Source organism: Melospiza melodia, chromosome 6, assembly GCF_035770615.1.
Source record: "Melospiza melodia melodia isolate bMelMel2 chromosome 6, bMelMel2.pri, whole genome shotgun sequence".
Lineage (NCBI taxonomy): Eukaryota > Metazoa > Chordata > Aves > Passeriformes > Passerellidae > Melospiza > Melospiza melodia.
Window position 1 is genome coordinate 65,752,733 of NC_086199.1, and position 27,862 is coordinate 65,780,594.

At 39.4% G+C, this 27,862-nt stretch overlaps 1 protein-coding gene across 3 annotated transcripts in view; it reads left to right on the forward strand.

Annotated features, from left to right (window-relative positions):
* Positions 1–27,862, forward strand: part of LDLRAD3 (low density lipoprotein receptor class A domain containing 3) — a 107,493-nt gene that overhangs the window by 73,373 nt on the left and 6,258 nt on the right. For all 3 annotated transcript variants that reach the window (XM_063158795.1, XM_063158796.1, XM_063158797.1), the window contains exon 5: positions 27,360–27,705. In XM_063158795.1, the coding sequence (XP_063014865.1) occupies positions 27,360–27,705 (346 nt within the window). The remainder of the gene's footprint in view (positions 1–27,359; positions 27,706–27,862) is intronic.

Here is a 27,862-nt window from a genome sequence, read left to right on the forward strand (position 1 = left end):
ATGAGGATCTTGTGCTTTCATCTGAGACAAAACCTTGAATATTGTGACTCTTTTGGCATGATGGTGTGGCAGTATTCCTGATGAAAGTGAATTCCTATTTCTGCTGTTGGCAGTAGCTTTTTGATTCCCTTTTTTCCTGTCTTGCACTGTCACAAGTGACATCTCAGGAAAGTCATTTACCCTAATCCTGTGTTTGACTCATGAGACCCGATGAGCTAGTAGCTTGAGAATAAATTGCTGTAGAAATTGCATTCATAAATATCATGAACAGCCTCCTTAAAGTGGTGTTTGATTACTTGAGACAAAGCTTTCAAAACATTAAAACAGTTTAAAATAATCACTTGGCTAAAGCAATAACATTCTGTGGATGCATTTCATTTTTCACAACCCTCTATTTCCCTTTTCAGAAAATGGACAAGAAGCCTGTATTAAAAAGCAATTAAATCTGCAACCCAAGCAAGACACAGAAAATTCAAAATTTAATGCTAATGCACTTTTTGCAGATGATTGTTGCCCACTCACATGCACACAAGTATGCACATCATTAACATTGACAAAGAGCTGACTGTTAACTTTGAGATTTTTGGTTTCCAAGAGTTTATTACACAATCCTATTATGTAAATGTGGTTTTGTTAACTTGTGCAGTTGCCAGGAGAATTAGTGTCTGTCTATACAGCTGCATGAGATGCATCCGCAAAAGCTGGGTAGGACTCTCTGTTTTGTTGAAAAAGAGTCATGTTGCTTTGATTTATAACTAATCTTTAAAAGTTTAAAGAATCCTGACAATATAAACCAAACAAATCTAACAGTGTGATGGCAGCGTTTGGCAAATGAGACCATGTCCTGCATGGTATTGTGTGTATTCCACTAAAGCTTGGGGGGTTACTGCTGCATATTTGCTGACTTTCTTTAAGGAAAGGCATGTGTTGTGAGGCTGTGTGAAAATACATAGAACAAAAACTTCTGGCTATTTGGCTAAAAAAAAAATAAATTAGTGTTGGGTCCCTAATTTTTTCTAGTACATTACAGGAAGTGTTTGTCAGGGGAGTGAGGTTTGACAAAGCCTTATTCCTGTTACACTTGGAGACCTGATGTATTTGTTCTTGATTGTATGTCTGATCCAACATGAGAACACCACATGAAACATCCTACTGCTTGGAACTTTCCTGGCTGGAGGGCAGCTCTGGGAGTTCCCATGTCAGGTAGTTCACCTACCAGAAAATAGAATTAGAAGGCTTATTAAAGTCTAGTTGTGGGTGTTAGTCATGTACAGGCAGAAGCTGGTAGGGACAGGTGATGTGCATGGGAGGATTTATTTACCCTGGGAGAATACTGTCCTTCTGTGAAGGTGCAATGTGTGGTACATGGTACCAAAACTACTTTTTGTGAGCGCTGTCAAGTGCCATTGGAAGTGGCATTCACAAATTGTCCCATCCTCCTGTGAAAACAAATTCCTTCTAGCTCTCAGGGTTGGGAGGGGGGATTCAATAGGCAGATTGTTCAAGACCATACTTAGTTGACCTTAAAAGGTTGTCAGTTTATGAATTCTGACTTTGAAGCTTGCAATGGATGAAGTTGGGATTGCTGTTCAGGGTGGAAGAGAATTTGACCTGTTAAATTGAGAGGTTTGTGTTTGGCAAAGAACTTTACTCCACAGGTCTGCGTTATGCTGAGAACATGGACAGTGCAGCTTCTTAGCACTTCTAAACTTGTAGTTTGATTGTTGCACAATATTTAATGAATTATATATATAGCTAGAGGTCAGGGTCAATTTTTTTAAGTATTAAATCTGATCACTTCCATGTGGTTTTAAGCTTAGAGTGAAAAGCAGTAACTTGATAATTACTCAGTATATCCTTTGTAATGTCTTTACAGCACAGTCTGGTTTGAACATTGCTCTTCCTCCTCACACCAGCAAGATAAATCAGTTGCATTTTTTGTTGTCCTGGCATCTGCAGCCAGACAGGGATGGAGATAAGGCTTCATTGTGAAGCAGTGAACCATCACAGGTTCGTCACATCCCAAGTGCTGTCTCGCTGGCAGGGGAGGCTCCTGAGCTGCAGTGTGAATGTTCAGTGGTGAAACCTGCCACCTTCTGTAAGAGCGTGGCCTTATCTTCCAGAGAGCAGCAGATCCAGAGCATCTCTGCTACTGGTGGGCTCATTTTCCATGATCTGGTTCATGAATATTCAACTCCTGACTATGGGCTTTAACAGTCAAAGCTTTTCGTTTGTCCTTGTCCAATAGAGATTGATTTGAAAGCTGAAATAATGTTGGCGTGCTTCCCATATTTTGCCCCAGATATTTTGCTATGGATATTCCTGTTTCATCACATTTTTATGACTTGAAAATAGGCCACTTCAGACACCTTCCTGTGTAAAAATTGAGCTAGACCTTTTTCAAGATGAACCTTTAAAATTAGAAACTTCACACTTGAATGTCAGAGTTGTGTATAATTTCCTGTGCTGACAGCTACATTGCCTCTGTCAAGGATGAGTGAAATGTCTTGAGCTATTGCTAAGTAAGTTTGTGCCTGTTTCAAGAGCTGCTATGCCTCTGTGGCACAGATAAAGAAGTTATCTCTAGGTTGTGTTGTGGCTGAGCTTTTCTGGTGTGTTACAGTCTCTCTGCAGGGATTATCAGCCTTTCAAATAATTATGCCATGCCAGGGTTATGCTAGTTATATTTTAGTTTCTGTTTTGCTGTTAATGGTGTCATGTAAGTGCTGAGTTTTTGTGTTTAAAATTGTTAGAGCAAAAGGAAGATATTTTTTCTCTGGGCTGCACATAGAAAACTCTGGAATAACATGTTTGATTTTCTATCAGAATAGCTTGCCATAGCCTCTGTTACTCCAGTGGGTAATGTTTTCCCTTCTGGTTCCCATTACTATAATTAAATGCATTCAGAGCATTCTGTTTCTGTCTATTAACATGTAATCATGTGATTGATTCTTGTATGCCAAGTAGATATTTTTTCCAAAGGAAATATTTATTTACATCAGTTTTCAGATCAGCTATGTAGTCAAGTGCTTATGAGTGGCATTTTCATGTGCAGCTTGAACACTGGTATTTCCAACTTCTGTCCTCTGCACTTCTCCCTCATGTGCCTCCGCAGCTTTCTGCTGCTTTAATTGTTAATTCCCTCACTACCATGCTTAGTCAGATGTTCAAAGCACTGGTTATTTAACTTGCCAAGAGAAGATGTTACTGTATCCTGTGGATTTTTTTATTGATCAGGATTTAGTGGGAGGCTGACTTGCCTCTCTGAACAGATCGCTTGTGTCAAGGAAAGCTGCTGACCAAGGATATTTTAGACATTGTTAATGATCCAGAGAATGTACTGTCAAATATTTTCTTTTCAGTCTGTTTTATTTTTTGGCATCACATCAGGTTAACATTAAGCTTTTTGTGTTTGCATCCTTTCATACTATAAATTATTTGCCTTCTTTGTTATAACTGTCTGTGCCAACCTTGTGACTCTGTTTCTCTGCTCTCAATTACTTTTGTTCCCTGATCCATGGGAATAATATTGCCTCTGAACTATAGTAGAATTTCTAAAAGTGGCCAGTAACTGTAAAAATGAACAAATCTAAAGCATTCATACAAACACCCTATTTTTCTACCCCAAAGAATTAAAATGTATGCCCATGGATAAGGCATTGATGATCAATACTGTTTTCCTTCAATCTGCCTTGTGTCAGAGGATAGGATCGGTACGAGACCATAGTTCCAGAATTGTTAATCCTGGGAATGTTTGCTGTTCTGTCAGTCAGAGGTACAGATTTGGCCATGTTTTTGTTGTTAACTGCAGCATTGAGTTTAGGTCAGTTGAAGAAAGACTGGTGATGTCTATCCAGCACAATGTTTTCAGATGCAGGCATTTTTTTAAAAATTTCTTAACCCAAAGTAGCACTTTGCATCATGGCCCAGGCATTTTTGGTTTCAGACTGCAGACTTGTGCTGGGGATGCAGTGGCTCAGCAGAATGTCACTAATCTAGGAAAGGTATTGAAGCCCCATCTGTGAGTAGATACTCATTGCATGCTTCATTTACTGCCATCCTATGCTGACTAGATTTCACCTAAAAGCAGGAGCTGTCTTAATCTTCAGAGATGTAAAGAAGTAATTTCTTTATGCTGAATTTTCCAGTCCACTGTGGCTCCAGAATTTATTGTTGTTTGTACTTCAGACCAATTGCAGAGTAAATGGGAACATCCCAGCTGTTTGTGCTGGTGTAGCCATGGCTGCATTGACAGACTCGGGAGCAGAGTATTGCTGATAAGTCTTGTGGTCCTAATCTGCTGTTTTATTGATATTGTAATGATTCTAATGATTCCTCTCTACAGAGCATCTTCCTAGGGAAGAAGAATTTTCTAGGTGTATTTGTGGAGCTTAGCTTTTTGAATGCATCCTCCAGAGAAGGAAGAGAGCTGCTGGAGGGAGTCTGGCATTTAGTCATGCATTTGACAGTGCAATTGAGTGCTTACTTGCTGAATATGTGAAGGTATTCCCTGCTCTTGATCCCTCTCAGTGTTACTAAAGGGATCTGCATTGTTGGCAACTGGTTTTGCAAATCAAAAAATATGTTGTTTTTATTTTTAAAAATACTTTCTATTCCTACTCTGCTTTTAGCTAGAGGAGAAATACAGGAATGATCTGTCAGAAGGCTTCCTGGCACACTGGAATCATCACCAGAGATCATAAAGATTAAACAAGGCATCCTTGACATTTGGGCCATCTAATCAAAGAATTGAGAGAATAAATTTAATTCCTTGATCATCTGTGATCCTACTATGTGACTTACAGCAAGTTTCTGTTGAGATAATTTTTCCCCCAACTTTTAAAGTTAGCAGTTGCACTTCCTTTATCTTCAAAGGGTATAGTTAGAGATTTATGTAAACTATTTGTTGATTGCTTACTTAATCATGGAATCATTAACACCAGTTTGGGTTGGGGCGTCAAAGATCATCTAGTTCCAAGCTCTCTGCCAGGGGCAGGGACACTTTCTGCTGGATCAGTTTGCTCAGAGCCTCACCCAGCCTAGCCTTGAACAGGGTGGTGCATCCATGACTTCTCCGGACAGCTTCTTCCAGTGCCTCACCTCCCTCACTGTAAAGAATTTCTACCTAATACATAATCTGAATCTGCTCCCAGTTGAGAGCCACCCCCTTTGTCCTGTCACTATATGCCCTTGTAAAAAGACATTAAAAAGACAGTAAGCATTAGTATCTTGTCTCTTGTATCCAGCAGGACAGAAACATACTGTCACAAGTTCACTTGATGACATTGCTCAGGAAGAAGTTGTGAGTGCGTTTCTCCTTTGGACATGCCCTTGGAAAGGTTAGGAGTAGATGCAGTTTCCCCAGGCATCTCTGACAAGGTGTTTGGGAGTAGGGTGATCTTGACTGGATCCTGCTGTATGTTTGCAGTTCAATTCAAATCATGTTTCTCTCAGTAGATTATTTCACTTCTAGCAATGAGGTGCTCCTGTTTGTGGAGTTTCCCAAAAAAGCTTTTAATACTTCATTATGCTGACACACAGAACTGTTGTTTGGCTTCTGCATGGGTGAAATGGGCATTTTTCAGCTTGTGGAATATACTTGTATCAATCAGCAATTTGAAGGGCAACAGGGAAAATATTGTTGCCCTGCTGATCAATAGAGTCTGATTGTAGACATTAGTCTTTGTTTTCTAGTGTGACTCTTTTTATGCCTTGTTAATCCTCTTGAGCAGCAAGAAGAGTCTAATACTGAAGATCCATTTCACCTAGGAATTCTTATAAGAACACTTTAGAGTTGTATAAAAAATAATGTCACAAGAGGATATTTGCAAAATAAGTATTTACATTATGATCTCAAAATACTTACTCTGGCCTCTAAATCTATCAAATGTTTTTATCTCTTTTCATATATTTACATTTCCATTTGAAATTAGTCCAGTGATTAAATGGAAGTATCAGAACACCAGAATACGATTAAGTCACACTTTTGCTTTGTCTGTGTAAGTAAATAATGATGAATCAAAGTTTATAATTTGGCTCTTACTATCTGTTTTGTTTTGGGACTTTTTATTAGGTGGGGTTTTTTTTGCTTACACAGGTAATTTATGTCTCCTGGATAGCCTTTTTCCTTTTTGCAGTCTTGACATATAATTCTAATGACTATAGGTATATTATCCCTGCTTCTGTTTTTTTGTAGGTTTTCTTTTCATTAAGCTTGGTGTGCATTAGAAAGTCAGATTTTAGTTCTTTTGAAAGACTGTCCTTATTAATTAAATCCACTAATTATCAGGAAGAGGTTAATATTTTCTCACTAAAACAGTGCAATTAAAAGTGTTTCCAGGGTGTGCTTCCTCAAAAGATAAGTTTATGCTCATTCAGATCTGCTCTTCTTGGAAATAGAGGAGGAATTTTTGTTGCAAATCAGTGATAAAGGCCAAAAGATGAAATAAACATGAGAACAGGGAAGGCAGTGAGGCCTTTTTTTCTATTACAGAGGTGGGGGAGAATTTTTGCTAATTAACCACAGGAAGAAACATCTGGTGTTCTATTGAGGCTTTTTACTTGGAAAGTAATTTCTTTGTTGGCATCTTCATAATGATCATGCTCACACAGTCAGTGTATGTGGTGGCCTCTGTTCCCCTGAAGTTACAACGTACAAGCCCCATGGAGTCTGGGGGATGACACAAGTGCTGTGGAGGTCCTAGGGAAATGAAACTCATTGCTTCTTGATTTATTGGCAATCCAAACCTGGCACACTCCCGTGCCCCCTCAACTCAGCAAAGAACAGCTCTTGTTTGTTAATTGCTTATAATCATTATCTGAGAAGACACTGTTTTGTTTTGGCATCTTCGGAAGTGGAGTCTGAAAGGAAACTTCTAACCCATTAAAATTTAAACCCATTTACCATTCTGAAGACAATTCTGAATTTTATATGATTCTGTACATACTGAAAAGAATTAATATAAACTCTACATCATGTAAAATATTATGTATGTTATGCAGTTCATTGATGTGAATTCTGTGTTCAGTGCTGCTCATTCAGCTGCTTCTGTTCAGTTTCTCTGCATAGCTAAGTGCAACAGTCCTCAGGTTACCGAAATTTAAAAGATAATATTAATTCTGTCACAAATAAATGTGATAGAAATACAGTGTCTACCACTTTAAATCACCAGTTCAAAGAAATGACCAGTCAAGCTGAAAATCCAGCGAATGGGGTCAGTATGTTGTGTGAGGCAAAAACATCGTTCCCTTAAAGAGTATGAAAGCAGCAAGAAGAATAGAGGCTGTGGAACAGTTATTAACATTTATAGTAGTCAATGAGCAATAAAACAGTTTTCTATTTTCCTAACAAGTATGGTGCATGTATTGTATGCACAGCTGTATAATACTGAGCTAAGCAAAAATTAGAGCAATGCAATAATCAGCTCTGAGGAGATCGGATGCTGGTGGTGACAGTGGTTTTTCACTTTCCTATTTGGGTGCTGAGGGATGCCATCCTGAGTTCCTCTGGGTTGTGTGGTCTCAGAATTGTCCCTTTTGCTTGAAAAAGAGTATATTATTACAACTTTTGTACCAAGATAAATATTGGGACTTGTATAAATAAGATTTTGATTTTTTTTCACATCTGTAGAGGTGTGGGAGAAGGGAAGGAGAAAAAGAAGTGCAAGAAAAAATTAATTTATTTAAAGCCTCCTGAATGCCAAATTTTGAGTAATTGTCTTTCTAAGGAGATCTGCAGTGTATGTCATTATCCACCCATTTCCTTTTAACACAATTCAAAGAAATGCATGCCTTGTGCTTTAAGGGGAAATGTGCTAAGAGGAAGATTCTTGGTGTTACTCCTCTCACAGGCCAGGTGAATTTTATAATAGTGTAGAGAAGACCTGGCTAACTGTTTTCCTTATCTTATAAAATGAAGTATTGATAATTTAAAGATAGAAACAGCTGTTGGCCGTAAATGAAGCCAAGCGATGAAGGAAGATGAAGCTGTACAGGTTTATGTGTGTGAAGACATGCCCAGCAATACATTGGTACTGACATGGTACTTTAAACTCAGCCATACATTTATGTGCACCTCAGTTTCATATTCAGCTGACAGCTCTGGGATCACTTGGGCTCAGCAGGAGGGGAGGAGGCTGGGCCCCTGCCATTGTCTAGGTAGATTTCTACCAAGGATACCTGTGCACATGTCCTATCTGGAAGCTGTTGGCTAACCTGCAGTCCACAGGACTGGTTTCTCACTGAGATGAAGGCTGTCTAACGTCAGCAGCACAGCACGTTAAAAAATTTGCATTTGCATCAGTGCGAAAACTAAAATGTGTCTGTTGTTTCAAGCCTCAGCAAGTGCTTGGAAGTACCATACTAATATTGGAGCATGAAAATGTTAGCAAGTACTGATCAAATTTGTTGTGAATGCTTGACAGCCAGTCTTTAAATTTTGTGGGTGGTGTTGTTTAAAACAAAAAAATTGAAATAATGGCTTTGTCGATGTCCTTAGAGGAATTCTGCAAGACTAGATGCCGTGAGGGAATCAATATTAAGATTGTCAAAATGTTAAGGACCTAATCTGAGTATAACATACTCCATTTTAAATGAGTAGTAAGTCATCTGGTATTGTAGCAATTAATCTGGTGTAAATGAGATTAAAATCAATATCAGATTAGGGGCTAATGGGACCCACTGATTGGTGTGGGTGTGATTTCAGGGACTGGGGAGAAATTCCTATGGCCTATTCTGCTGTGCAAACTTTCCTTTGTTCTTTCCCCTGTTTTCTACTGTACTTTTTCTCTGTGCCTGAATTTGCAAATTCTCATAATTTATAATTACAATTTAAGAGCTCTCCTTAGGAGGGAGCATTTCAAAATTGCCTTGTAATCTCTGCTAGGAAAGATAAACCTGAAATCAGAACAGATGGGGAAATTTTATATTTATTAAATAGATGTTACAAACTCAAATCTTTCTGCCTGATATTGATGCAGTTGGCTTATATTCTTACTGGTTTTTGTTGAGCCCCAGTTCTGTCTGATTTTCTCACACTCTTGCTTTATTGTTCCATGTTCCTTGCATTCAGGTTGCAGTGCAGCTGGCTGACAGATGAGGGGGAATTGCATTTGTTTTTCTTTGAACAAACTGTATTAATTATAATGCCTCCCACTGGGCTTGCAGTTTGCTTTAAGTAGCACATATCATTAGCTTTTAAAAACTGACAGGATCATAAACTTCATATTATTTTATCTTAAATGGTGTATGATTTAAATGCACAGTATAACCACGAGGCAGAACAGCAAACCTGCGCTCACAATTCTGTGTGCTACAGAAAAAAAGTGTTTTTCTTCCTGAGGAGAAAGCATCTGTATTAACTAGAAGGGATAGAAAGTTTGGGGGTTTTTTTCAGTCCACAGTGCAGGTTAATTTTTAACTGTCTGTCCAGAGCAATCAAAATTGAACATTAATACAGTCTTAACAGATGTGTTCTTTTTCATATACATGTACATATATTATTGTAGAACAGGTTCCTGGCATGTTTTCTTCCTGCCAAAAAGCTTTTGGTAATGAACAACAGACTTCATCCATGGACATGTTGTGACTTGAATAGTGGAGGTCTGTATGTTCTGTTTCTTGATTTTCAGCCTAGTTCAAAATATTCTTCTCGACAGATGAAAGCACTTGCTTGCATCTTTGTCTGATATTTTAATGATCAGGAGTTTGTCAGAGCAGAGGGGTGAAAGGAAAATTCCAGAATACCTGGTTTACTATAGGGTACCAAGAAAAATAGTTAGGAGCATGTGCTATGTGCTTTATAAGGGTGTCATTAGTTACAGGAGAAAGTCAGAACCTTGGGCTACGTTCATACAATTCAGTCTGAGTTGGGGTTTATTTAAGTCACCTCTTGAAGTGTTAAAAATTCAGGTGTAGGATGGAGAGGAGCTGGAAAAGAAGGAATTTCCATAAAGTATTTAAGATGTTTATCACACACCATGTGTTGCCATGCAAATACTTATGCTTTGTGGCATGCATTCAGCAAGTATAAGTAAATAGAACCAATGAAGTTGGTCTGTGGGCTTCAGATGAAAGCAAATTTTCCTTGTTTAAGAAAGTGTTTGCCTTGTATGATGTAAGGCAGCAGATTTTTCACTTGGTCCCTTATTTAAAAATAGTGCAGTATAAAGGATTGTTAAATAAGGATGCACAGTTCATTGAGTGAAATGCTGTATATCCTGTTAGCAGTGGAACAACAAACAACTAGTGAGCAAATGAATTAGTTTCATTAGAGTTTCAATAAAGAAACTATGCCAAAGACATAGTCAGAAAGAAAGTTTGTTGCTAATCTTTCTACAATACGCTGATGATAATGGTGGAGATAACTGAATGAGAAGGATGTGGTTTTGAAAGGTCTGTGCCACTGTATAGCAAGCAGTTAGTCCAAAGAGGCACCTGGATTAATGCCGCTGAAGTGTTCTGCATCTGCTTCCATTTGGGTGGAGCAAAGCAGTTTGGCTTTGGTTTCACGCACGTCTCTGACTGAGATGCTCTCAGCTGGAGTTCATTTATCAAAGACTCCCAAGGTGAAGGGCTCACGTGCACAAACAGGATTAATTTCCACCAGAAATGTAACATTTGCATTCACTTACCTCAGAAATACTCAGGATAAGCTGAATTTCCCTTTCATCCTCTGTCAGGGTTAGTTAAATCTTTGTTGGAGAATGGAACACCTTGCTGCCCTCATCCTAAAATGTTTATGAGCAAAAGACCTTAAGAGAGAACCTTGAACTCTACAGCTTCAGGGTATATGGGTGGAAACACTCTTTTTATATCATTTTATTGCTTTGTAGGAGGGAATTGGAGAGTCCTTGGGTCGGTAAGGGAGAGAAAGAGGGAGGATGATCCAAAAGAGGTGTGGGAGGAGGCAGCTCTGTGTTCCATTCTCCATAAGTAGGGTTCATGTATTTATATGTATAGGAAAGCATAAGCAGTCCTTGCAGAAGAGATGAGAGTTGGCATCTCCTGTTTCCTGGGTGAACTCTGTAATTGTTTGGCCTCAACCTAGACGGTACGTTCAGTAACTTGGGGAGATGAAAGAATCACAGCCCCAATTGCCTTTGTTATCAGATGCTAGTGAAGAAAGAGAATGGAAGAATACTGATTTTGTGTTGAATGTCATAATGCTGCAGTTCTGTTACAGAATTAGCATGCAATGAGGAACATGCATAATATTTGGTCTGTACAATGAGTGTCAAGTTTGGAGTGTTTGTGTAAGATGCAGCATTAAAAAGAGGGTGTGCAGCATAGAATGTCATTGTTTTCTCCTTGATCTCTACAGGTCCTATTACTTCAAAACTGGTTCAGTTATTTTCCTGGATATGATCTCTTGGTACTCATACTTAAAGCATCATGGGTTTGTTCCCAAGGGCAGAAAACCTTTCCTTTACTGAAATTTGGCAAGTCACTTTCAAAAGAATGCAATTTTTCTGAGTCTGAAAACCTGATTTATTGCTGAATCCCCACAGAGGATATAGAAAGTGTCATATGTTATACATTCTATGGTGTTTTTGTCTAGACAGAGTATTAGAGTAGGGTCGCAAAGATACTCAGGAACATCTGCAATTTTTAAATGCAAGAGGACTCTATTACTAAGTACCTTCTCGGCTGCCAGTTGCTTTTCACTGCATACTTAGGTTTTTAATAAATACAAACGTCTGTAGTTGCCTCCTACTAAACAGCTTTGCCCTGTTTTCACCTACTCAGATCTGTCACTAAGCGGGTAATTGCCCTCATTGCTTGAGGTTTGCCCAGAACCAGAATCACTGTCTGCATCTGACATAGAGCCTTTAGGATTCTTGGTCAAAAATCTCAGTGCAGAAAAAGGATGAAGGTATACACAAATAGTCCTCCAAAGAGGTCTGGAAATCAGTGGGTGGGTTTCAGATTGCTGACAGCTATCCCAGAAGTCCCCGCAGGACGTAACTCAGGAGACAACAGAACTTCTTACCATCATTGTGGTGGGTGTGTTCTTGGTCTCTTTCAATCCCCTGGTGTGAACAGGACAAGACTCTGCTCAAGGTGACAAGCCTCACTCTCATGTCTGATGGGAGCTGCTTTGAACTGATATCATGTGGCCTGAAAGACTCCTCTTTTCTTTCCCCTTTCCTGTACCACCCATTGTCCCCAAGAGAGCTCTGACCATTCCACTTGAAGTGACCTGACCCTGACTCCCACACTGAGATGGCTGAAATGGTCACAGTGATGAGTCAGAGGAGAAAAGTATCAATCAGACATGAAGAAGTCTGGGGACTTCTGCATCAGGTCCACTTTATTGGGCTGACAAAGTTAATGCTGAATAGGCTGTTTCCCTAAAAGAGATTGATTTATTTCCTTCAAATATTCAGTTGCCATAGACCTCAGGTATGTTTGGATTAAACTTGTAAAGCCAGTACTTCTTTGTGAGCATTGTATTACTGAGAATGATATTTAAACTGTGCCATAAGGGACAAATTTGTGTCCAGCATCCTGCCAGACTGAGGATTTTCCATTATACTGAGGTCATCCTGCTAACCTTCACTGGCTTCAAGGGAAAATAAGCTCATTTTAAACCACAGCAGTAATTAAATCTGCATGCCTACTTGACTGATTTAATGTTTAATTAAAGCAGAAGTATTGTGGTGGGGTAGTTGAAATAAATGACTGTCAACATGTGTAACACTGACAGAATTTTTTTTCCTTGTTCTTTTTAGGTTTTAAAAATGCTTTTTAGTGTAGTATGTAGGTATGCACTGAGAAATCCTTAGAACATCTGAACTAGCATGAAATTTTTGAACTCTGTTTTCTGAGGCTCAAATAAGAGCATAGAAGACTTTCATCAGATAAAGGTGCAGAGTACAAAATATCATGAATTTCACACCAAATCATTCATTGTATTTTTGTGTATACATCTGTGTAACACTTGCTACCAGAATGAAGTTTCTTTGGTTAAGAAAACGTGAGACTGATTTACAAAAAGCTTTGCAATTTTATGTGGGTAGAAGTATTGAACTATAGTCAGTCTATGAAAATGCGCGAGTGAATTCGTGTTTTGCTTCAACTTTTAAACTGGACATAATAAACAAGTAGGGTTTTTCCTCATTGAAATGCAAATTATCTGTAAAACTGAAATCATTGCTTTCTGACACTGTACCAGTCTAGTTTATTCAGAGCCTCATAGCTAATAACACGCATGTGGCTCACAGGTTCACAGCTACTCACTGGCAGCTCTTAGTCTACTGGGACAGAACAAATATTGTATTCATTTACTGGTAAGGGATCCCTTGTCATAGATCTTTGACACTTGCTGAAAGAGCTTTCTTGGCATTCTTGGACTCTTGACTTTCAGTGATTTTTCTTATTCATTACCTTTTTAATTACTCCCCAACCACCCTGATTTTTGTTGCAACAAGATATTGAACTAATCTACAGAAATTTAAATATTTCTACAGAATTGAAAGATTCTACAGAAATTGAAAACAAAAGATTGTAAGGGAAAAATTACCCATGGAGTCATTGGCTTATGGCGATTTATAGTGAAGGAGTGAGGAACAAGTGCTCTCCTAGCAAAGTTCTCTTATGCTTTTGAAAGTCTTCTATCTGATTAGAAATTTGCAAGATTTCTTGACAGACGGAAAAAAATAAACACAGCAACATTGAAGCTTTGAAGTTAAGATTGAAAAGGTGTTTAAAATAAAGACGTTGTTTTGTTTAAAACAATGAATTATTTGGGTGGGCAAAACCCACTAATATTGCCACTATTATAAAATCCTAAGGACATGGGTTTAAATGAAAATAATACTGAAATAATAAAAATAGTGGGCTGAGTTACATGGGACTATATGGTGTTGGCCCCTGAAATGTCCCCTGGTTTGCTGAGATGTGTCACTGGTCCTCTTTGAGTGCCAGTTGTGTTTTGGAAATTGCTGGGATCCCCATCCAGGGGTTCTGCATCTTCTGTCTGTTGTCACAGCATGGCATCAAGATACTTCCTTAGTTGATAGGAAGATTTTGTGTTGTTCTTCATTAAAGGCACTCCCAAATCAGTAAATCACAATTGAGTGCAGAGACTACCTAGAAAACGAGGACACTGTGTGCTTCCGGGGCTAAGTCAAAACTTTTTGGGCAATTATTTTTCTAGACCGAGTCAAATCTTGGCTCTTCCCCTCTTCCCATACCTCTTAAGGGAGGAAATGTTCATTACTTTTTCAAAATCAGTTGTAGAACTGGACATCCAAAATCAATAGTCACCCTTAAAATATTAGCACAATGCTTAAACCATAGTCAAATGAAATTCCATTTGAGCTTTATCTAAGCTAAGTGTGGCTGATAAGCAGTGTCTGCCTCAAGGGATGACATGCTAATGCACTGCACCAGAGGCCAAGGGCCACTGGGCAGGCTGAAAATTCTATGGAAAGTGTAGCACTACCAAGCATATGGTACATATGCATTAGAGCAATCCTCTCTTATTTTAAATGATAACATTTACACTACTCCCCTCTGCTGTATTACTAAAAGCCATTAAAATAGCATTTTGGTTATGGCACCATCTGAGGTAAAAGCACCATGCTTTCAAGAATGACTGGTTTGAAAAATTTTAATTTTCAATTAAGCTTGAAAGGACAAAGTGCAAAATTAACTAACTTGCAATTAATTTCAGTAGTAATTATGTAAAAAATTCCAGGCATACAGAAGATGAGAAGCATGGCATAATTAGTTGTGGAGGTTTTTACTGCTGTAATTACAGTGATAAATATGTATGAGGCTGTTTGGGGAAGGGAAGCACAGCAAGCAATTGTATTTAATTAAACTTTTAGCTGGCTTAGTTATGGAGACTGCTCTTTGTTTTAATCCCTTCAAAACTGCAGTGACACTCCCAAGGCAGGATAGTTACACCCCAGTGTGTGAAAATTGCATTTTAGGTTTTATTTTTCCTAGGTAGAGGTCTCCCAGGTCATCTGTCACTTTATGAATTACAGGTAACCACTATGTTCCAATTTTACAGCTCTTGAAACTTTAGTGAAAAGCCTGATGAAAGCAAATTGCACAATTTGTTGTTTGTGTATTTAAAATTCAAAATAAGGATGTAGAATTGCACAGGTGAGCATGATGCAGAGGAACCATCAAGCGCAAGGTAAGAGTGACTGCTAAATAGTTATGTTAGAATCAGTCAGGCCTTCAGCATCCAGAGGTCTTTGTTTATGGGGTGTTTATCTACAGCTACAAAATCTGCTGAAAAATTAACACTGTTTGTAAAGGGAGGAAGGAGTCATGCAGACCAGTGTGTGTCTGTGGTTTGTTATGCATTTTTATTCAGTAATTTTTAGATAGTTAATTTGTTCCACTTAGACTAGAATCCAGTGTGATTTGGTCTTTTTTTTTCTTCTTCTTTTAATTTTCTTTCCTAATTTGAGTTTAAACAAGTTTTTAAGCTGAGACATAGGCATATTAAATCAGCCTCCATCTTTAACGTGTGAACACTGTATATAGACAGCTTGTTAAAATACCACAGAGTGCTGGGGAGGACAGGACTGGGTTGCTCAAGGATAATTAAATGCACCTTAAGAGTAAAGCAATAAAGCTGCCTCCTCTTTGATAGTAAAGAAAAAGTAAATAATTCATTAAAGTCTTTGTGTGTGTGGAGAGCAGGGTATGGTTGATGGAAGCTGAGAATTCCCAGTTTCTGATCCTGGCTGACAATCTTTAGCTCTGCAACTTGAAGTGACTTATTTTATTAATTTAAGTCTTGCTTTTTAGGTATGGAATAGGTTTATCTATCTTGTTGGATTACTGTAACATTTATGTGATTTGTCTTTAAATACTTAAAGGAATAGTGCTAAAAAATACTGTAGTTGGTCATTTGTATCTGTACTATAAAGTAGTAGTAGTAAAGGATTTTGTTTCTTCCTCTTTCAAATTAGATAAACTCTTAACCTTTGTTAAGAGTGATTTTTAAAATTGCAGCAGATGCTTGTGTGTGTGTAAGTGGAAACATGTCTCAACTATTACAAGTTATGCTCCCTAGAAGCTTTTACCCAGCCCACACAGTCCCCCAGCTTTTGTTTAAATTTAGTCATGAAGCATCATTTTACCTATTTTCTCTTCTTCCTGAGAAGTGTTTCATTAAATTTGTATTGCATCTTTTCCCTTTTACCCTCGTTCACCTTTAGTTCTGATCTGTCCAATAATCTAAGAATTAGTCATTGAGCTTATTTTTTATAACCAGAGGCTATTATAAATACCTCAGTCATATCTCCTCTTAGTAATATTTTCTCAATACTAAATAAAGCATGCTTTTTTCTCTCTTGATATTTAAGCCCTGTTTCCCCCATTCATCATCTTTGTTTCTCAGGCTGCACTCTCCATCAACCTAATTCTGTCTTCAAGTAAGCTGGCCAAAGTAGGCTGCCAGTGTTCAAACATGGTTTCATTGGGGTTTTGCAGAATCATGCCATAATGCAGTTAATATCCTTTCCTTGTGATAAGCCAGTTTTCTATTAACCTTCTTTACCACTGCTATGCATTAGCTGAAGTTTCTGTCAATAAAGGTTCATTCTCATGTGACACATTAGCTAATTCAGTGCCTTTTAAACTATGCTAAGCTGTACTAATCATTATTATTTGCCTCCAGTCTTTTCAGGCAGAACAAGAACTATAAGTATGCCACCAAAAATCTCTTCATTTGCCCTTGCATACAGTAATTATCTTGACATAGTGATTAATAATTATGATTCTTGCCTCTTAATACAAATTTTAAAATACATTTTTCTTTCTTGCATTGTACACATGCTTTTCATATCAAGAATTGCACAATTCAGTATGACTAGTTTAGTCAGTCAGCCAGGGTCAAAGGGAAAATAAACGTTTCCACAATCTCTCTGGAAACAAAAAGCAAGACTACATCTTCAGCAATAATAAAATCTGGCACTCTCACATTCATTAGGCTGCATTTGTCAGTGCTGAATAAACAGCCTTTCATCAAGTGCAGCAATTTTCTCTGTTCTGTAATTAAAGATATTTTTTTGCTTAATTTATTTATATGAAAACTTGCTGAAGTGAGACCAAAATTTTTATAATGCATATTTCAAAAAAAAAAGGTTCTGGATCAAGTCCCAGGTACTATAATATCTTGATTTACTGTCTGAAATATTATACTAAGTCCATTCACAGGGTAAAGGTGTCCAAGCGTCCTCTGCACTCTAAAGGAGGGGCTGAGCTCCTCCTTCCGTTCTGAACGCATGGTTAGCTTCTAAGGCTTACAGAATTTATTGATTTGTCAATGAAGTATGAACTCCTACTGAACTTGGAAGAATAATGGGATCATGTAACAAGTGATATAAAGCTCTTTACAAGAGGGCCACCATCCTCATTGTTAGAAGGTGTTTTTCGTATTTTTTCTGTGCATCTGAAGACAGGTTTGGTGAGACAAACACAGGTGTGTCAGCTCACCAGGAGAAATAACCCAAATTTAGGTTCTGTGAGGTGTTTTGGGTTATTTGATTGGCGGGGTGAAAGTGTTGTTATTTCTGACTGCAGGCCAGTGTAAGCACTCAGGACTGTCAGAGGTCTCAGGGTATTTCCAAAGCACAGCTAGACCATTGCTAGCTCAAGGGGATCTGTTCCAGTGCTGCATTCTCCTTGCCACTTTCCAAGTTGCACCTCACACCAGAGCTACCTATGTAGGTAGTAAGTTACTGTGGTGCCTTCCCTTTGGAGGTCAGTGGTTCAAATTCAGCCTGGATTGTACATACTTTAAATTTATAGGAATTTTTTTTTTTATATTCATCAGAAAAACTTTAAGAAACTCTCCTGAGGACTTACGGGAATGATCGTCCCTATGGAGTGATCAGTGTAACTGGAAATCTAGGCATGTAGGCACATGGTGCTACTAGTGTTCATTCACTGACAGAGGTGACAGCTCTAATCAATTAGATGTGTGAAATAAAGCTATGATTTCTCACATTAGTAATTTGGGACACTTCAGTGTTTGTTCAAACACTGCAGTGTTTGAAAGCCCTGCGCTTACATTGTTAGAGCAGGCATGGTTTTGATTCTCATTAATTTCAAACTTCTGTATTTTAACATATTATAGGCTTCCCTGCAATGTTTTCTTCAGCCTAAACAATCCCTTCTTGGTAGTTAGTGTCTATGTGGGCATCTTCATGTTGTTCTCCATCAAGCTATGTTTCACCTTTGCTCTTTTTTTTAAAGTGTGATGTCCTGAGCTGGATATATGCTTGAGCACACACCTTGCTAGAGCTAGATTCTGTTGAGTTTGTATTTTTCACTGCCAGTGAACATACCGTTTCCTGCTGACACCTGACTGCACGTGATCCCTGACCATTTCTGCTATTTTAAAATAAGTTTTAAATTTGATCTCATCTAGCTGGGTTGATGTGCCTAACAGCAAGCTGAATAATCATTCTCTGTCATTCAGGTAATTACTGAATAGTTTCAGATTCAGAGCAGAGCCTTTTGGACCCCCCTGAAAGGCTTTCAGTTTTCTAATGAGCCACAGCAGCCACAGCCTTTGAATGTTTCCCTCCCATTCCCTATTTTCAGTGTCATCTCTTCTGATCAAGTGAGATTTTTATCAGAGGGTGAAAAGCACATGTTTATCTTCTTCCTGGTGTTAATGCCTTCCAGATGCTTGTTAGTGTCCCATTTGTGTACACTAGCTTTCAAATGCAGCTTTTTTCTTTTTCTTCTCTTTGCCTCATTTGCTTCTCTGTTCTTTCTTCCTCCCTCTCTCTTTCTCTGGCATTTGACAGTCTGGGTCTTGTGATCAGGAAGGCCAAAAAGGGTGGTGCAAGAGCTGCTTTCACAGCCAATTGCTCTCCTCTCTGCTGTTGTGTTTTGCCTTTTTTTTTTCCCTGTTGTATGTATGTGCATATAATATGTAAGGAAATATTTAGAATTTGGTTTGCAGCCAGGTGCAATGTTTCTTAAGACCTTCCTGGAACCTGAACAGTGAAGCTACTGAGGCCACTGTTTGGCAGGAGTTTCTTGAGTTTACAAAACTTGTGCCTAAGGGAAACATTAGTTTGTATGTCAAACAAATGTAATGCAAAGTCAAGATAATTTTAAGAGGGAAAGCATCTCAGAATGTAACTTCACACAGGTGCACTGTCTGTTGGAGCCAAGCACTGAGCTAATCTTGCTTTGGACTCAGTGTCTACCCACATTGCTCAGTTGTTGTAGTCTTTCCTTTCCTCTCCAGTCTCCTTTTGATTCGTCGGGCCAGAGGGTGGCCTGCAGGCTCTTGCTGGAGTGCATTTGCTGCTGGTTTCTTCTGTGGCATCCCGGAGGCAGTCATTGAAGGGGCATTGAGTAGGTATGAATGAATGGCTGATGGAAAGGGATTAGGTGACCTGGAAGGTATTCTCTGTCTCTGCAGATTTGTCTCTTTTTTTATTTGGGATCACTACCTGCTCATGGTTTCTAGATTGTTAGTAGCTTCTTGAACAGGTGAAACTATGTGTACTGTGTGTCTGGCAACATCTCCACAATTCTGGAAAATAAGTAGGATTGACAATATTAATATGTAAAATAGGACATGGATGTTGTACTAATACTTTTTCAAAAATCAGAGCCATTAAAATACAGTTCTTGAACGATTAGACTAAATTTATAAACTGATTATAAACTTACTCTAAAATAGATTTAAATCACATTTAAGCAGTATTTCTTGCCATGTATACCTGACTGCAGGCTCCATAAATCCTGCACTGTATTTCTTCAAGCCTTATTATCCTTCTTATGCTCCAGCTGTTCATAGCACTAATCAGCACCCAGGAAAAAGTTAATGTGCACATTCTAGCTGAGCACTGTGTGTCTCTTCTTGCCAGCCTCCAGAATAAACACTATAAAAATGCAATTCAGCTGTCCTGCACAGCATCCCACATTCAGCTTTTCCCAGACATTCTGCTGAAATAACATGCATTTTTTCAGGCATATAGATCACTCAGGATGAATTGGTAACAGTTTTGCAATGGGTGTAATTTCTTTTCACAGTTGATAGATGATAAAAACACAAGCATTTCATCCACAAATTTTCATTTTAATTAGTTTAATTTCTGTTTTTATTTGTTGGGTTTTTCTGCCTCCTAGATATTCACATGATTCCAAGGAATATTAGTGGAGTATGTCATGGAAACTTGGATTCTAAACACTTAGAGAATAGGAAAGGCAGAGCCACCCACGGCCTTTGCCAAACCTGTTTTCCATCACACTTTTGGCTTAGAATTGTACTGATGACCTTTCAAAATTAATCAAGGTTGGGCATGCCTTTGCACTGGCAGGGAGCTGATACAATGTCCAGGTTCTTTCCTGGCTCAGAGCTCCAATTAACCTTTGCAGAAGACAGCACAGTGCACTTGCACATACATTTGCCAGTGATGCCGAGGGGTTTTGGTAGAAAATAGTATGCTTTAGTTAAAGTGAAGATGAAGCTGATATTACAGAATCAAAGAATCACTAGGGCTGGAAGTGACCTCTTGAATGTCTCCAGAGACAGATGACATAATTTGCTTGGACAACCTATTCCAGTGTTCTGCCACCCTCAATGTAAAGGAATTCTTTTTCATGATGAGGTGGAACTTGTATTCTAGTGTATGTCCATTACTCCTTAAGTATTGGAGACTGAGTATGCTTGGGTCTTGCTGGTTGGGTTTTATAGCTCTGTTAACATCCCCATTAAAACATTATATTGTTTTAACTTTCAAGACTGTCCTATACTACTCACTAATGGTACACAAGAGATTACACAGCAGCCAAAGACCCCAAACCTGGACTTTTTATGCACTTGGAGAATACTGTGTGAGACTGGAATATCTCTTGGGAGATTGGAGGAAGGACCAGGCTATGCTTTAGGATCAGTGGCTGTTATCTTCAGCTTAGGCACCTTGTTTGAAATGGCACTAGAGCCTGGGAGATGTGTAGTTGTCATGTCATGCTCAGCAAGAGCACCAGAGCATGTTTATGCTAGGAAGATAATACTGTTTTTCTTTCTTTGAAGCAGATTCTTGATTTATTTTATAACTTGGTCTACTAAAGAGCCTTCTGGTGGGTGCAGTTAGAGATTTTCTTTCTGCAGAGCAGGTTTCATTTAGTGCTTGGAGGGGCCAATAGTAGCACAAGCCCTTAAAGCTTTCAGTGCCCCATACTCTTCCTGAGTGGCATCTTCCTGTCCTAAAATGTTACCAGAACTCTATAGTAACTAATTTCATGGTAGCCTTGTTAATGGTGACCCTACATTTACTAACCAGAAAGAGGAGACTTACAGGACAAAGTTCCTTATGTTTTACCCCTCTTTTGGGCTGGGTTTTTTTAGTGGCTGATTTAATCAAAGTACACCACTATCCTATCATGTGTCCAGGAACTGCTGCATAGATCAGTGCTGGAGTAATTCTAAATTACTTCTGAGTAACACTTTAATTTCCTCCTTGGGCTCCCTCCAGCTGCCAAGCCTGGACCTTTTGTTTCTGTGCTTTATGGCAGGTTTTGGCTTTGCAGGTTTTTACATTGCTGCCAAGTTAATTTTAGAACTTTGGTTGCTATGACTACTGCTAAGTATTTCTTAGTTCTCCACTTATTTGCTCAGTTTGCTGCTTTTCTTTGTGTGTGTGAAGTGCATGGAGTAATTATCCTGCCCTGCAGAAGATAAAGGATGGCATGTGAGAGGTGAGGCTCTTGATCTTCAGGCTGACTCAGCTGCTCATTTAGAGCAGCTGCAAAGACTTGAAAGCACAGCTCTTGCAGCGTGTGGTCAGGAGGAGGATTTAAGTCTGGGGAGGAAGGCACTGGTAATGCACCCATTCTGGTGCACTGAATGAGACATGCTGGCACTGCTTCTGATTCTGCTGACTGCTACTGTCCTTAGGTTTATCTGTGTCTTGCTAGCTACTTTTATAACTATATATAGTTCCAAGTCTTACACTTAGCTTTACATTCTTGGGAGCAGTAACCATTATTTTGCTCAGAGCCTCTAAAGTGCATTATACAGAGAAATTCTGTTTCATTGCTCTGAGCTGAGGTTGCTATACTAATACCAATAGTGATGTAAATATATAAATATATATGTACAGCTAACTAGTTCTTCATATCAAGAGGTCCTGCTGTGTTTGTGCAGGCTTTCAGATGTCTTTCCAGTCATCTGAAAGAATAGGTAAAGACAGAGCATCCAATGGTATTTAAGACTTTTGACTGATATTTGAAACACTTTTCAGGAAAATGTAGTTCTTGTCAGTATGAAACAGCTTTGGAGAATGTCCTGGGAACGTCACTATCTAGTTTTCAGGTGAGGCTAGCCAGGCAGAGGTGGAGAAAATTACCTGATGGGCAACTTCAAGAGCTGGGAATAGATCCACCCTTTGCTCCAACTTCTTGGATGAAGGGCTGTTCTGTTTGCTGTGGTTCTGGGCTGTGGGCATTTGGGACACTTGTGATTAGCAGGGAGTTAAGCACAGGATAACCTTGGTGCTGTTTGAAGCCACGACATCTGTGCAGGTGCCTGTTGTCTGTCTGTGCAGCCATAACTTACAGCCATACCTGAAAGGAGCTTCATCCTGATGCCTTCCCAGAAATCTTACCCATTTACCAAGTACCTGTCAAGCAAAAATGTAATCATATTGTATTCCTTTGGCCAATTCCCATAGATAAGATCTGTTTAGTATGTGTAACACTTCAATTAGTGAATCTCTATTCTGTGCCTGAAACAGAGAAAGCCATAGCAGGGCAAAAACACGCTTTGAATGCAGTTGAAAACAAATCCTTGTCTCTGGTGTCTATGGGAACTGTGAAGCTGTTCAGGAGGGGAACAGTGGTAACCTAGCAGGAGGCTTCATGAGGTCAAGGTGCTGTGTTGTCTGAGAGAAATCTTGTTTGTAACACTGAGAAGGGTAATAGGGAAAAAAGATAAGTCAGTTAGAAAAACATCACTAGAATAAAGAACATTCTGAGAGTTCAGTGCACAAAAATCTATGAAAGGCTCATTTAATGGTGCATAAAATCATCAAGGATGAAAAATTTAATAAGAGTTTTGAGAGACTTAGCTGGATGCCCTAAGAACTCCAAACACAAAAAGTAAATAATGTGCAGAGGCTCTGCCTGTCTGCATATGAGTTTTGTTCTTTAACCTTCCAAGCTGCAGCTCTGCACTTTAACCAGTTGGAATTTAAATGTGTTGTTACAGTAGCATCTTTGTTGGAGATGGACCGTGACTCGTGCTCATTAAGGCTACAGATGTCTGCTCAGATTATGTATTTCAAAAGCTTTTTCTCCAATGAACTGTGAAAAGCCAGGCTTGAGCAGAGGATTGTGAAAGATAAAATAATAGCCTCTCATCCCTGTGTCTGGCAGACTTAATGCAGTTACTCTCAGATCTTTTTTAAACTTTGAGACAGCAAATTTGTTCAGTCAATAAAATAGACTTTTAAGCACAACCTGCTATGTTTCCTTTATCAGTATTTTCCTAAATTGTTCACAAGGCTTTTTACACTCCAAAAATCTTTAATCTGTGAATTTGGCATTTCCCAGATACTGGGGTTTAATAGGCATAAGTGGCATTGATAAACTGTTTATATGTGGCATGATAGAAAATGGATCTTCTTAAGGGGAAAAAAAGGCACAAAATAGTAAATACTCCATGAATTTAAATGAAATTTGTTTGCCCACTCACTGTTTTTCATACATTTGCGCTTAGTAGCAGAATAGACAGAGCTTTTTAAACCTACCTGGATAATGCCTGCTTCTCCTGGGAGACGATAACTGAATTACCAAGAAATTCAGTTAAATGACTTCTGTGATGTGTAAACATTTGCTGAAAGTTATTAGAGCAGAGCTAAAGAGTCATGGATTTTGTTTCCTTAAGTAGTCATGCATGTCCTACAGACAGTTTTCAGGTGCTCTCTTTATCTCACCTTCTCCCTTTTACATCGAGTGCCAGATGGATAGAGGTTCATCAGGCAGTCTCAGCTCAGTACCCCTCATTCCCTTCCAAACCTCTGAATATTCACCAGGCTCTACAAAAAAAACCAGAATGTTATCAAGGAATTCTAAAAAGTTACTTATTTAACATGATTAGGTACATAGGAAGACAAAGCAAAAACTTGATGCAAAAGTCTCCTGTATGCAAACCTGTCTCATAGTTCTCTACTATGTTTTGTTTTAGCTATGCCATAGAGCAATGTTCTTGTCAAACATTAATTTGGAAGACCATTAAGGGCAGTTCACCTCTCTAGGACTGCAAGCCAAGCAGTGCTGATGGGCTCAGGTAATGTTACTTTCATCCTTTGCAGGCTTGGATTTACTGGCCTTGCTAGAAAAGAGAGATTAGGTACAGGTTGGTCTTTGTGGAATAAATTATATCACAGCAAAAGTGAAGTGCCACTGGACTTCACTTGTGAGTGTGGATTGCTAAGGGACCTTAAGGTTATGTCTTCCTGGCCCAGAAAATCCACCAATAAGGTAAGAGTAATGTTGTTTTTGTGGTGAAAAAATATTTAGTTTCAGTGGTAGCTGAAGCTTCCTGGTTAGAACTCCATTTCAGGTACAATGTGTTCCTGGACAGGTATAAAGACTATGCATGTCTAGGGAGCTGGATCCTTTGTGTGGGGAGGGTGTCTCTGTGCAAATCCTCAGCTCTGCCTGGGGTGCAAGAAAGAGCACTTGATAAATGAACCACATTCTTTCCTCTTCACAGGATATATCTGTACTCCTCTGTGCTGCTTCATGTTGGACACACATGGGCTAGAATTAGCTGAACTGATGGAGATGCTAATTCCAGTCCCAAATGCAATATTGGTGCTTTGGCTGGTTCAAAGGTTGCACCAGACAGCACTTTCAAAGCAGCACCCTAATACCTCTGCTTCTGGTTCAGAGACATCTACAAAGATCTGTAGGCATGCCCTTAGATTGCTCTGGGTTTCAGAAAGACAATTAATTAAATGGGAATACGAGAAACAGATCTGAACACCCAAAAAGGAATAGAGTTACTGGTAAATAAATGTTGCATTAGCCACAGTAATCCCAAATCTCCAAAACAGCGTGTTCGCTGCAAAGTTATCCCAAATCTCTGCAAAATGTCTTTGGTTGTTGTATGAAAAGGACTGTAAAATCAGATAAGAGATGTTTTGTTTCACACTGTTCTGAAGCTGGTCATCAGATCCCATCTGACTTTTGACAAAGCAGTTTTTCTTCAGCAGTCTAGTTAACTTGTTTGGATTTATAGAACTGGTTCTTGTAGGACCTAGAAGATGTTATCCTAAACAAGTGGATAACTTTAAAAGTTTGGGAAAAAAAGTTGATGGATAATTCCCTTCTCATTTTTCTCCCCTTCTTAGTAAGATGGAGATTATACAGAGAAGAGTCTGTGCTGCTGCAGAATGACCCCATGGTAACTAGCTAGGTCTCATCAGGTCTGCAAAGGCATCCTGTTTTCAGCCTTATGCCAATGTACTGTAACCAGTGAGCCAAGTTGAGTGAGAGTCTTATGGTGTTTTACTGGGATGTCATAATAGATTTACCTTCCTTGCACTTGCTGCAGGTATTAGTATTCATCCATGGGTCAGTCCTTGCAAATAAACTTCATGATACTTGCATAAAAATGATCTGCTTGTCATTATATTCCCTGCACTGGCCCTTGTCTGCAATGCGTGACATGAATTCATTTCTCAGCTGTTGAATTTAGGGAGTGTATTAAAGGAGCCAGAGTAATATGTGATGAGCTGTAATTAAAATTACTAATGCATGTCAATTCCTTTCCTTCCTTCTGTTCTCATTTACATTCCTCATGCAGACTTCGTTCACTTTGCCGAGTGAGCCAGAGACCAACTGTTGACTGGAAACGGTGATTTCTGCTTTCTCTAGCACGGCTGCACAGGGAAATAAAGTTAGCAAAGATCCTCCCTGAGGTGTTACACTAAGTATCAGGAAAAGTCTGGCTTGCATCTGTCCTGCAAAGCTTTGGTCTGTGGTTGCAGTGGCATCGTCAGTGGAACAGCTCTGTCTGAGTGGTAGTTTTCGTAGTTGGTAGCAGGATCAGTAATCACAGAATGGCTTGGGTTGGAATGAACCATAAAGACCTTCTTGTTCCAGCCCCCCTGCTGGGAGCAGGGAAGCCTTTCACTAGGCCAGGTTGCTCAGAGCCCCATCCAGCCTGGCCTCACTTCTTGGGATGGGGCATCCACAGCTTCTGAGCAACCTGTTCCAGTGCCTCACTACTCTCATGATGAAGAGATCATGGTTTCTTCGTTCTGTTATAGTCTTTTTTTTCCATCTCATCTCTTCTTATGAAAGTATGCTTTAAAATGGAGATGTTTAAAGGATTAGCCATTTTATGTTGTATTGTTTTACTGACAAATGCACAAGCTGTTTTTACTGATGCTGGAAATTGTGGTTTGGTGTTTAACCATGGAAGTGAACTACCAAAATGAAATAGAGAGAGATACCTAAAGCATCTTGGATGAAAACAATGAGTGCTTGAGTAAATATCTTCCATTATGCTGGGCACAGTGTATATTTCATTATCTGTTGTTAGAGAAATATGTTAGTGGTTCTGTTGCAATTCTGAATGACTGAAAAGCAGTTTTGCTTGATAAGGAAAAGAGAGGAAAATCACATGCCAAGACTTAACTGTGCCAGCCTTCTGCAGTAGGAAATTTAGAATTTGGATGGATCATCCACAATTGTGTGGATTTTGAGGTTCTGTTTGGTTTGATTTTTACTCAGCCTCATATTTTTCTTGAGGTAGATGAATGTCAGAATAGCCTGTTTGAGGCTATAAGGAATTACAGGCTGCACAGAAAGAGAAATTCCTGCCCAAAAATATATTGCTCAATGGCTGCATGACTTTGTGGATGTGGGGCTTAAATAGTGTCAGGGGAATGTAAAGTAAAAAAAAAAAGACAGCCAAAACATGTTGCACCTTCTATATGTCTGGTTCTAGTGAGCTTTGCTGAGTGCAGCTGAAGTATTGTGCTTATGGCTTGGAACTGGGTATCTCACCTCTGGAAACCAAGGCTGTGACTGTTAGGTATGGGTGGGGGAGATACTCCCATGATAATGCTCATGCTTCCTACTACAATGTGTATTTTCCTCTTTCTCAGCTTGTCTCTCCCTAGTAATTTACATGCTGGCACTACTGTGGATGAGGATGGACTGAGGGATACTTTACCATCTCCAATTTGCATGCACATGCTTTTAATGAGCTCATTTTTCACAATCTGAAACAAAAGGGAAAAACTTTCTTTGCCACACAGCGTGTTAGCAGAAAACACAGCGTAGGACAAAATCAATTTTATATTGAAACCAATCTCAGGCTTCCTTTTCCTTTTGTCTTGCAGAGGCAGGGAGCGGCCAGGATTACGTGACCTCTGAAAATCAGCTGCTTTACTACCCGAGCATTACCTACGCCATCATTGGCAGCTCTGTCATTTTCGTGCTCGTGGTGGCCTTCCTGGCCTTGGTGCTGCACCACCAGCGCAAGCGCAACAATCTGATGACGCTGCCGGTGCATCGGCTGCAGCACCCGGTGCTGCTGTCCCGCCTCGTGGTCCTCGACCACCCGCACCACTGCAGCGTCACCTACAACGTCAACAACGGCATCCAGTACGTGGCCAGCCAGCCCTACCCCAGGCCAGTGGAGCTGGACTCCCCACCGTCCTACTCGGAGGCTGTGCTCGACCAAAGGTATGTGCAGGAGCTGAGTGTGGCCTCCCCAAAGCATCCCTCTGCTGGTGGTAACCTGTGCTGCTGCTCCCCGCTTACTGCTGCTGTTGACAGAAGTCCAGTGCTGTGCTTCTCTCACCTGCACAGAGTCAAGCTTCAGTAAATCTGAGCTCATTCT